The 11,187-nt window shown below is 51.4% G+C and overlaps 1 protein-coding gene across 7 annotated transcripts in view; it reads left to right on the plus strand.

Moving 5' to 3' along the window:
* The first annotated feature begins 1,014 nt into the window (after positions 1–1,014).
* The window catches only part of CD3H12orf43 (chromosome D3 C12orf43 homolog), a 41,173-nt gene continuing 31,000 nt past the window's right edge, over positions 1,015–11,187 (plus strand). For 4 of the 7 annotated variants that reach the window (XR_003973242.1, XR_003973241.1, XR_003973240.2 and 1 more), the window contains exons 1-5: positions 1,016–1,193; positions 6,299–6,341; positions 6,535–6,633; positions 8,594–8,667; positions 9,190–9,280. Coding sequence is in view for 3 of the 7 variants with exons in the window: in XM_030336449.1 (XP_030192309.1) it covers positions 1,043–1,193; positions 6,299–6,341; positions 6,535–6,633; positions 8,594–8,667; positions 9,190–9,280; positions 9,750–10,107 (816 nt within the window). In the remaining 4 variants the exon portion in view is untranslated. Of the gene's footprint in view, positions 1,194–6,298; positions 6,342–6,534; positions 6,634–8,593; positions 8,668–9,189; positions 9,281–9,749; positions 11,137–11,187 lie in introns of those variants that run through there. The other 3 variants (XM_030336450.1, XM_030336449.1, XM_030336451.1) reach the window with 3 other exon arrangements.

Raw genomic sequence — 11,187 nt, forward strand, 5'->3', positions numbered from 1 at the left:
ACGGGGGAGGGGCAGAGAGAGAGGGGGACACAGAATCGGAAACAGGCTCCAGGCTCCGAGCCATCAGCCCAGAGTCTGACGCGGGGCTCGAACTCACGGACCGCGAGATCGTGACCTGGCTGAAGTCGGACGCTTAACCGACTGCGCCACCCAGGCGCCCCTCCCGGCTTTTATTCTTGATAGTGCCCCCAGTACCCACGTTGTAACGGGAAAATTCTTGTTTAAAAAAGAAAAAAGGAATGAATAAGTCACCTTCCTCTCTTTCATAATAGAAAAGCCCAAGGCCAAAGAGGTTTTGTTTTTGTTTTTAAGATTTTATTTTTCCTTTAAGTAATTTCTGCCCCAGGGTGGGGCTTGAACTTAGAATCCTGAGATCAAGTCACATGCTCTACCGACTGAACCAGCCAGGCCCCCCCACCACCCCGAGAGTTTATTTTAATACAATTTCTGACACGCAGCCTCAAAGGTAAAACATGAAGAGAAGCATCCCAAAGACAAAAGTCACTTTGTTCATCCTACATAGCAGAGTATCTTAACTGCAGAGATTCTAATGTGTCGGTCCTGGGTGGGTCCTAGGAGTCAGTATGTAAAAGCTCCCCAAGTGTTTCCAATGTGCAGGCTGAGTGGAGAAGTCCTGAGGTAAAAAATTGGAGAATGTTTTCAAAACCAAACTGTGCATCAGAATCACCCGGGACTGTGCCTCTTGAATTTTAATGTGCACACCAATCACCAGGCAATCACGGTTAAATGCAAGTTCCGATGCAGTAGGTCTGGGCTGGAGTCAAGGTTCTGGTATGACCTAGGCAATTCCTTTTCCTCTGTAGGTCTCATTTTCCTCATCAAGAAAAGGATGGAGTTCACCTCTTAGGCTCTTCCAGCTCTCATATTTGAGGAAACCCTCAGGGCAGTCCGGGGGAACCGAGGGCGGACTGAGCCTGAGAACTACAATCCCCACAATGCCCTGCGCGTCTCCGCCCTCAGTGCGGTGGTGGAGAAGGGTTGCTAGTGGAACGCTCCCCACAATCCTTCGCGGTGGCCCAAGATGGCCGCGCCCAGTGGCCCCCTGAGCGCTTTGGAGAGCAGCAGCAGCAGCAGCAGCAGCGATGAGGAGGAGTTGGCACGGTGCCGCGAGGCAGCGATGCCGGCCTGGGGCTTGGAGCAGCGCCCGAGGGGACCGGAGAAGCCAAGAGCCGGTAGGAGGCTATGTGCAGGGAGTCTGGCCGAAAGGCGTGGGATCTTCCCCTGGGGTCTGAGAGCATGGGTGGTGAGGAGGGGGTGACTGGCACGCGACTTCTTTCCCTGAGAAAGCTCCGGGGACTGCGCGGGACTCAGATTCAGAGAGCGGGCAGGTGCAACAGGGAGGGTACTTCCATTACCCCGGTCGGGGAAACTGAGGCACCTGAATGCCTCTTGACTCTGCTTCCTTCGGTCCTTCCTCACTGCCGCACGCTGGCAGCCCGCCACCTCTCCGAGATGGCTGGGACAGCCCCCCTTCCCGGATGCTGGCATCCAGCCTTTCCCCGCCTCCAGCACCTTCTCAGACCCTGGGGCTGTCAGCGAGCTGGGTCCTCCACGTGTCTGACGGTGACAATCTAGTGCGACAGTAGTTTGGGCAGTACCTGTTACTTGGTCCTAACAAAATCACAGATTTCCATATCCCGTTACCGTCTGCATGTATATCAAAGTATCATTTTAGTCACGGTAAAATGTTGGGGAAAAATAATTGACACTCATCCCTGCTTTAAAAGTACAGTCGTTTTGGGGGGCGCTCGGTGGCTCGGTCCGTTGAGTATGGGACTTCCACTCAGGTCATGATCTCGAGTTCCTGAGTTCGAGCCCCGCATCGGGCTTGCTGCTGTCAGCGCAGAGCCCGCTTCGGATCCTCTGTCCCCCTCTCTCTCTGTCCCTCCCCTGCTTGTGCCCTCTCTCCCTCTCTCTCTCTCAAAAATCAATTAATTAATCCATTTAAAAAATTACAGCCATTTTTTGGGCCCACTAGTAGATCGTAATGCATTCATAAAGATTTAATGCATTAATAAAGAAGCACATATATTATTAATGTGCCAAATTTGGGTTTGTTTGTTTTTAACTATTTTTTAAATTTTTTTTAACGTTTTTTATTTATTTTTGAGACAGAGACAGAGCATGAATGGGGGAGGGGCAGAGAGAGAGGGAGACACAGAATCGGAAGCAGGCTCCAGGCTCTGAGCCATCAGCCCAGAGCCCGACGCGGGGCTCGAACTCACGGACCGCGAGATCGTGACCTGAGCTGAAGTCGGACGCTTAACCGACTGAGCCACCCAGGCGCCCCTGTTTTTAACTATTAATGATAACTGAATTTCTGTATCATTGGCTTTCTTTGTAATGTGTTGTGTTTTATGCATTTAAAACATTATTCTGAAAAAGGATCCAAGCTTTCCCACATTGCCGGAGCAGGCCATAGCAAAGCAAGGTTAAGAACCTCTGCTTTTATTTAAAAGGACTTACAAGTCGGGGCGCCTGGGTGGCTCAGTCGGTTAAGCGTCCTACTTAGGCTCAGGTCATGATCTCAAGGTTTGTGGGTTCGAGCCCCACATCAGGCTCTGTGCTAATAGCCTGGACTGCTTTGGATTCTGTGTCTTCCTCTCTCTCTCTGCCCCTCCCCTGTTCATGCTCTGTCTCTCAAAAATAAATAAATGTTAAAAAATAATAATAAACAAAAAGAAAATAAATAAAAGGACTTACAAGTCTTTTGGTAATTCATTCCCCCCTGCCTCTCTCTTCTTGCTGTCCTGCCACATCGTATGTCCCATAGGTAGACGCCAAACAGTATTATATCCTCCCATCTCTGGACACCAAAACTCGGGAGTTTTCTCATTCAAGCTCTATCTACAGGTCTGCCTCTCCATCTCCATCGCTCACTAGCAATGAGCATTGGGGCAAGGTACCCGTCAAGTAGGGATAATGGTGGGTACCCCTGCCCCCAAGATTGAGAAGTAACCCAGATGATACATCTGCAATGCTTGGCACATATTAAAAAAATTTTTTTAAGGTTTATTTACTTCTGAGAGACAGAAACAGAGCACAAGCAGGAGAGGGGCAGAGAGAGAGAGGGAGACACAGAATCCAAAGCAGGCTCCAGGCTCCGAGCTGTCAGCGCAGAGCCCGACGCGGGGCTCGAACTCAAGAACCGCGAGATCATGACCTGAGCCGCACCTGGCCTGAGTTACTCGACAAATATGGCAAGGGAGAGGTTACCTGTCGGGAGCTTAATGAAGGCTGGGATCTGGCCTGTCCCTTCACCGTGGTATCCCCTCCCCCGGGGCCTGGCACAGGTCATATCAGCATTCAGGAAAATAGTTCTTGAATGAATGACCTGGCCAGAAAGGCACTTCTCTGATGAGGCGGGGGGGGGGGGGGGGGGGGGGGGCCGAGACTCCAACTAGATTTCCGGGCCAGTTGCTTCCGCCTTGGCAGGATGGATTTCTCTGTGGCAGCAGAGGGAGGAGCACTTGATAGGAAGTGCCAGCTCTGAAGCTGGTCCTAGACAAGGAAAATCATTTCTGAAAGCCACAGTTTTCTCATCCGTCCCAGTTTTCTCATCCGTAAAACGCCTGGGTCTTAGGGTTGTGGTGAGTCTCCTACATGAACAGCTTTGGCCAACATGTGAAGCAATGCGCGTGTGAGGAGTGGGTGGCATCCAAGATACCACTTTTACAGCCTACCCTTTTGTGCATTCATGAAGCTTCTGCCGATCAAAGTAGATGTGACTGCTGATGACAAGTCTTGTTACCTATCAAGCTGTGTGCCAGGCAAGATCCTGAACACGTGACACGCATTCTTGGGCCGTATGATAATAAAAATTGCTGCCACGGGTGAAGCTGTTACTGTGTGCCTTGCTCTAAACACTTTGCATTTGGTGTCTAGTTTAATTTTTCCAACAATACCATTCCAGCAACTATTAGCCCCATTATACAGATGCGAGAGCTGATGCTCAGGAAGGTCCTCCAGCTTGTAAGTAGGAGACCCAGGCATCCCATCTAGGTCTTTATGCCTCCAAGCCAATGCTATTAACTGCCCTCTGCCCCTCCCTGCCACGGACAGTTGCCCATTGTGGGCAAAACTCTGACCCTTTGGTCCATAACCATGTGGAAATGTAGGTCACTATATATATATATATATATATATATATTTTTTTTTTTTTTTTTTTTTTTTTTTTTTGAGAGAGAGAGAGCATGAGAATGCAAGCGTGGAGGTGGGGCAGAGAGAGAATCCTAAGCAGGCTCCATGCCCAGCACAGAGCCCCACTTGAGGCTCAGTTCCAGCAACCCTGGGATCATGCCGTGAGCCGAAATCAAGAGTCGGACTCTTAGCTGACTGAGCCACCGAGGCGCCCCTGTAGGTTACTATATTATTACTGTAACCCCTGATACAGCTCTTTAATCCAGTAATGAAGCACTGGTCACCCACACCTCAAACCACTTACATTTTAAGGCAACGTACACTGTGATTACTTTATGCAATGTTTCTTTCACACCAAGGCACCATGCCAAGAGCTGGAGCCGTACAGAAAGCAAGACGCAGACCACGTGCTCCAGCAGCTTTCAAATCCAGGCGGAGACAGACGTGCAAACAGAGTGTCCAAACCCATGTAAAATTTCGCTGTATCCTCACAGGGACTCTGGGAAGTTGGAGGTCTTATCCCCACTTTCTAGATGCCAAAACAAAGGCTCGGGGAGGTAAAGGGACTTGTCCGGAGTCACGGTGGAAGAACCAGAACTTAACTGAAACCCGTCTTCTGAGGCCCGGGGTCTAATGCTGTTTCTGTTCCATGACATTGTATCACAGCCCTCGCTCCGTAGTCATGACAGAGGAAATCCTTCTCCTCCTTGTGATGGCATGCTCAGAAGGAAGGACTCTGGGTCTATCCCGGCCATCTGCATTCTCCGACTCCAGGGGCGTCGGGCACTTTGCATCCCGTGTTATGCTCCACAGCACTTTTGACATGGATCGCAATGTGAACTGTGTGCCCCGCAGTTGTTTTAACACCACATGGCCCTGTCGTGGGCCCAGAGTTGCCAAGTGGTCATTTTGACCAGTTGGCTCCTTAAACTCACAAGAACGTTTTGTCCCATTACTCAAGTCAAGAACTTCAGAACCATCTTTCATACATCTCTCACACCATCCATCGAATCTGTCAGCAAAATCCTGTTGATTCCTTCAGAATACATCCAGAGTCCTGCCCCTTCTCGTCGCCTCCATGATTGCCATGGTCCCCCTCCTTCTGCCCTTGCCCTACCAGGGTCTATGTCCACACTGCAGCCAGAGACGTGCTGTAAAATCCCAAGTCCATTCATGTCCCTCTTCTGTGCAGACTCCAGTGGCTCCTCACCTCCCTCAGGGCCCAGGTCGTCACACTGGCCCACCAGTCCCTTCATGATCTGGCCCCCCATAAGGTCCCCATTTCTGCTGCTCCCCTAACTCACTGGGCCGCAGCCACCCCGGCTTCCTTGCTGGTTCTCAGATGCACCAGGCAGGCTTCTGCCTCGGGGCCTCTGTAGGTGCTCTTCCCTCTTCCTGGAAGACTCTTCCCCAGATGTCCACTTGACTCACTCCCTTGCCTCTCTGAAATCCATTCACCTGTCACCTATACGTGAAGTCCTCCCTACCTGCCTTTATAAAATGATCCCCCGCCTAGCCCTCACCACTTCTCTCTCCTGCTGTGTCTATTTCCCCTCTGTATTTATCATGATCTAATTTTATATTTTAATTGTGTGTTTTAGTCCTCCGTATCCACCAACCAGCATGTAAGCTCCGTGAGGACTGGCATCTATGTCTAAATTGTTCAGCACCTAGAACACCACCTGGGTAGTGTTAGAGCTTCAGTATTCAGTTGAGTGAATGATCACCAGGCCGGCCATTTCCAGTCTCAGCTTGAAAAAATGTGATCTACATAATGGATTCTCTGTCCCCCACAGCACTTAGCACAGAGCCAGGCACATAGTAGGTGTTCAATAAATACTGGAATCAAATACACTTTCTTGTTCAGTATGGTAGTTAAGAGGGGGCTCTGGAGCCAGATGACTTGGGTCTGGCCCCAACCCTCTCGGTTTTTAGCTGTGTGACTCTGGCCAAGTTATCTTATCTCCTCGTCTCAGTTTCCTCTTCTGCAAAATGGGAATAATAACTCCCTTAACAGGGTTGTTGAGAACATTCAATGAGTTATACGTGTAAATCACTTAAAATCACCTCTGACGCACAACAGATACTGTTCCTGTCATTTCCTCTATAAATGCCTCAATTTTCGTTATTTCCACAGATGCCGCAAATAATCAGTTGCCAGCCAGCCAGCCAAGCCTCAGGTACTGTGCGCTTTGGGTCCAAGTTTAATCTACTCTCTAAACAAATATTTATCCCCTACGGTGTGCCAGATGCAAGGATAGACCCTGGCCTATCGGTGTGAATGAGACACATGTCGTCCCTGCCCTCGTGGGTGGGGGGTGGGGAGCGGTCTCTGAGCTGGCGGGAAGTGAGGTCCTTTCGTGTGCATTGCAGGCGGAAAGCGGACGAACATGAACAAGATGGCAATGAGCTTCAGACCACCCCTGAATTCCGAGCCCACGTAGCCAAGAAACTGGGAGCCCTGCTGGACAGGTAACCAAAAATGTTCCTTCTCTTCCCCTGCTTCCATTGATACGAACAGTAGCGGCCCACGTCGGTGAGGAGCTTGGGGTGTGCAAGCAGGCGCTGCGGGGAGCACATGCTGTGTCACCTCACGGCATGCACAATCTGGCACGTAGGTCCTGTCGTTGTCCTCGTCTGCAGGTGAGGAAACAGGCTCTCTGGGAGAAGGAGCGTTTGCTCGAAGCCATAGGGAGGAGGGAGCAGAGCTGATATTTTTTTACCTTTATTTATTTATTTTGAGAGAGAGCACAAGTTGGGGAGGGGCAGAGAGAAGGGGAGAGAGAGAATCCCAGGCAGGCTCCACTCTGTCAGCACAGAGCCCTACGCAGGGCTCGAACTCACAAACCATGAGATCGTGACCTGAGCCGAGATCAAGTGTCAGACACTTAACCAGCTGAGCCACCCAGGTGCCCCCCGGAGATTTAGATTCCTAATCGTGTAGTCAAGGCTCTGAGAATCTGCGGTAAAGGGACATGCGTGACTTTGCTTGGCCCAGCAGTTTCCAAACTCATCTGGCCACAGTGGCTTTGCTTCATGGAAGGCCGATCGGTGTAGCAAGGAACACATTTCAAGAGACACTGGCCTAGATCCATCCCTGATTGACTGAGCCCTACCAGATTTTGAAAGGGAAATGAGGATGTTCAGGCCTTAGTCCCGAAACATGAAAAGGACAAACGTGTCCTATCACAGTGTAAACCAGCTGCTCTGAGATAGAGTGGTGGGCCAGACCTTAGCAGCCTGAACCACCGCGGTCTCAGTACCAGTGCCCCAGCTCGAGAATGTGGTAAACATGTAGGAGGGTCTGCTGGCATTTCAACACATGGGTGCAGTTTTTCTTCATGACTCTTCGGCTTCAGGGTGAACAAGGCCCACCCAGCACTGCGATGATCCACATCAGACTTTTCCGCGGGTGGAAATCCAGCCAGATGCATGTCAACCGCAGCCAGCACATTCCCTGCGGCGTTTTTGTGTTTCTCTGCAAGGAGACTTAAATGGTGCTCTAGTTGGTCTCTTGTGTTAGATCAGGGCTTCTTGGCCTTGGCACCACTAACCTTTTAGACTGGCTCTTCCCGTTTCACTATAGAACGGGGAACAGCATCCCTGGCCTCTACCTACCAGATCCTAATAGCATTCCCCCCCCCCCCCCCCGCCACCACCACCAGTTGTGACAACCAAAAATGTGTCCAGACATTGCTTAATATGCCCTGCAGACCCATATTAAACCACTGTGTTAGAGGGGCGCCTGGGTGGCTCAGTCGGTTGAGTGTCCGACTTCGGCTCAGGTCATGATCTCATGGTTCATGGGTTCAAGCCCCGTGTCGGGCTCTGTGCTGACAGCTAGGAGCCTGGAGCCTGCTTCAGATTCTGTGTCTCCCTCTCTCTCTGCCCCTCTCCTGTTCGTGCTTTGTCTCTCTCTCAAAAATAAATAAACATGAAAAAAATTAAAAAATAAATCTATCTGTCTTAAAAAAAAAAAAAAAAGACAAAACAAAACAAAACAGAAAAACACTGTGTCCGAGCTGACAGCTGACCTTGAACTAGTTCTCTAGATCGGTCGGTCCTATTTCCCTTTTCATGCTTGCTGCCAGGATGCTCAAAGCAAAACATGTGCCTGCTCTCCAGCACTTTCTGTCCCTCCTGGCCTATTTTCTTTGCTCTATTCAAAATTGCATTCATTCTGTGGTACTGTGTATATCTTTAAAACTTCTTCAGTACTTCCTGGAATAAAGTGGGGTTCAAACAAATGAGGCACTGCAGTTTCAGCTGTTGGGGGCTGATCAGCATGTTATGGCTGTAGGCGTTAACCGTTCTTATCAGGCCAGCGTGCTTGCTGCCATTGCATTTAACATCACATACCCCCGTCCCCTCCACTTAAAAAAATTTTTTTGTTACCCAAAATCTCATCCTTAACCATTTCCTCCTTCCGTAGCTCAATTACCATCTCAGAAGTAGTGAAGGAGCCGAAAAAGACTGAAATACAGAAAGTCCCCCCGGAGGATGATGGTGAGTGGTTTTACTACTAAGGCCAGCTCTTGTCTCCCACCTCATGTGTATCTGGAGCTGGGAAATACATTTTGGTACGTTCTGGGATCTCTGAGGTGGGTATGATGACGATACCCCTATTTGCAGGGCAGGGTGTCATGGGAGCTGAGGCTCTGAGAAACGAAGTCACTTGCCTGAAGCACCTTTGTCAGTCTAACCCCAAGCAGGGGCATCTTAACCACGGCACTTCACAGCCTCTCCCTGCTGAGTGTCTGTCCCGCGCCCAACCCACCTGCCACTTTGGAAGCTGCCTTAGGCAGAAGGCTCAACCTCTGGCTTCCAGAAGCCTCTTAGGGCTTGCTGCTCTGAATGCGCAGCTCGCGTCCCCTCTGGCACCTCGGGCCCTGGCTCCAGGAGGCACCCGGTGCCTCTCAACATACATCTGTTGGATCTCCTCGAGGGCAGAGGCGGGGCAGCCTTGGCACCTGGGAGGAGGGGCTGGCCCTTGGCAGTGCTGACTCGATCGACCCCTTTGGATTTTAGGCTTCCGCCTTTTCTTCACATCCATCCCCGGAGACTCCGACAAGAAAGCTGCTCCCCAGCCCAGCCGAAAGCGCTTCCCTTCCGGCTCCAGGTGAGGGAATCACACCCCCTCCTCACGTTCCCTCCTTTTTGCCCGTCGTCTGTGTTTGCCAGCCCCCCAGAATAGCCATGCAGAATCTGGTCAGATCTAGGCCAAGAAGGAGCCGTGTCAGGGAGCTCGAGAAGTAGTACCCTCAGTGGGAGAGGGAAGAAGGTTCTGTTGGGAGTTCGCTTTGGATCTTTACTGCTTTTTGAGCATCATCTTGCGCCAGACACCTCACTCCTGGGGCATCCCTGTGAGACCCACGCACCCATTTCATAGATGGAGACACTGAGGGTCAGAGAGGTTAAGTCACTTAATGAGATCACACAGCTGGGAAGCGGAGAAGCCAATGTTGGAACCCAGGCCGGCCTCATTCCCAAGCTGGAGCTTTCTAGCACCGCCCCTCCCCCCGACCCCGCCGTGACCTCTTCCTGCTGGCTCTGGGGCCCTGTCCCCACTCTGTGCCCTCCCCTTGTAGCAGCGAGGACAGCGACGAGGAGTGGCAGCGGTGCCGGGAGGCGGCCGTGTCAGCCTCCGACATCCTCCAGGAATCTGCCATCCACGGCCCTGTCAAAGTGGAGAAAGAGGCAAAGAAGAAGAAAAAGAAGTTGAAAAAGAAAGCCAAGAAGGAGGCCGGTGACGACTCGGTCGCCCCGGCCGCCATCACCACCACAAGCGGGGCCAACGTAGGGAAGCAGGAAAAGCATTCACCCAGGCTCAATGGAGACCAGGCATCACTTGGGACCAAAAAGAAGAGAAGGAGGAAAAAAGCAAAGGCCAGCGAGGCTTCCCCATCCCCACTGATAAAGAGGGCAGTGGCTGTGCCTGCCAACTGATCGGAGCCCCACAGGCATGGGGCCCAACTAGCCCGAGGACGAGGCATTTGCAAGCCCCGCCTCCCTCTTCAAGTTCAAGGACTTGGCTGGACAGAGGTCCAGACTCTGCCCATGACTGGGGCTCCCCTGAGGGTTGGGACAAAGACAGGGTTGTAGGGTGAGAAGCCTAATCAAGGCCTGCCCATCTGTGCTCCCGTTGGGAACTGGGGCAGACCTGTGATGCCAGAACATTCCATGGCCTCAGGAAAAAGGAGCCTTCCAGTTACTCAAGACCGAAGGCCACATGGTAAAGCTTCCATCTTCCCAGCACTGTCTGAGGAGAGTAAGTGACAGGAGCTTTTTTCCTTCCCCTCCACCTTCCCAACCTGGTGTGGGAGACCACCTTAACGAGGGAAGGGGCCCCTGAGATGACAAGGCCAAGAAAGAGTTTTGTACTTCTCCCTCCAGGTTGCACAGACTTGATAAAAAGAAGGAGAGAGATTTTTTTCCCCCCTAGGCTGCCAGAATTTTCTTTCTCCACATTTGTGAATGTGCCACACATGATCGTGTCTCTGAGCCAACCAGATTGTTGAAAATAAATGACCCCAGACATAACAAAGTGATCTGGGTGCTCCTTCCCTGTCCGTGCCGAATCTTGATGAGACATGCTAAATAAACCTCACGTAGGTGGGGTCCTGTCTACACCCCAAGCTGTGTTCCTGCACCCCAGCCTCAAGACTTCGAGAAGTACCACAGCACTTGTGGACCGGTTTTCAGACACCTGCAGCATTTTGCAGGGGAAGAGCAGAAGCTCAAGGTTAAAGTGGAATTCTGGCTTTGTGGCCTTGACTCTGAGGTTTGGCAGAGCGAGAAAGACAGAGGCGGGACGTGAGAGTGTGACCCACCACCACCTCCCTCTGCCTGCCCAGCCCCGTCTGGGCAACGTGTGGACAAGCAAGAACTTTCCAGTATGCATTTCCACTACTCCGTTCCTCATTTCCTTTACTACAAGTTAAATAAATGTACAGGTTGGCTCTTGGCTGGCTGCAAGCCTCGGGGGTGCTGGTTCTGCCCCGGCCCTTTCCTCCGTCCAGGGTGGGA

This window comes from Lynx canadensis, chromosome D3 (assembly GCF_007474595.2).
Source record: "Lynx canadensis isolate LIC74 chromosome D3, mLynCan4.pri.v2, whole genome shotgun sequence".
NCBI lineage: Eukaryota > Metazoa > Chordata > Mammalia > Carnivora > Felidae > Lynx > Lynx canadensis.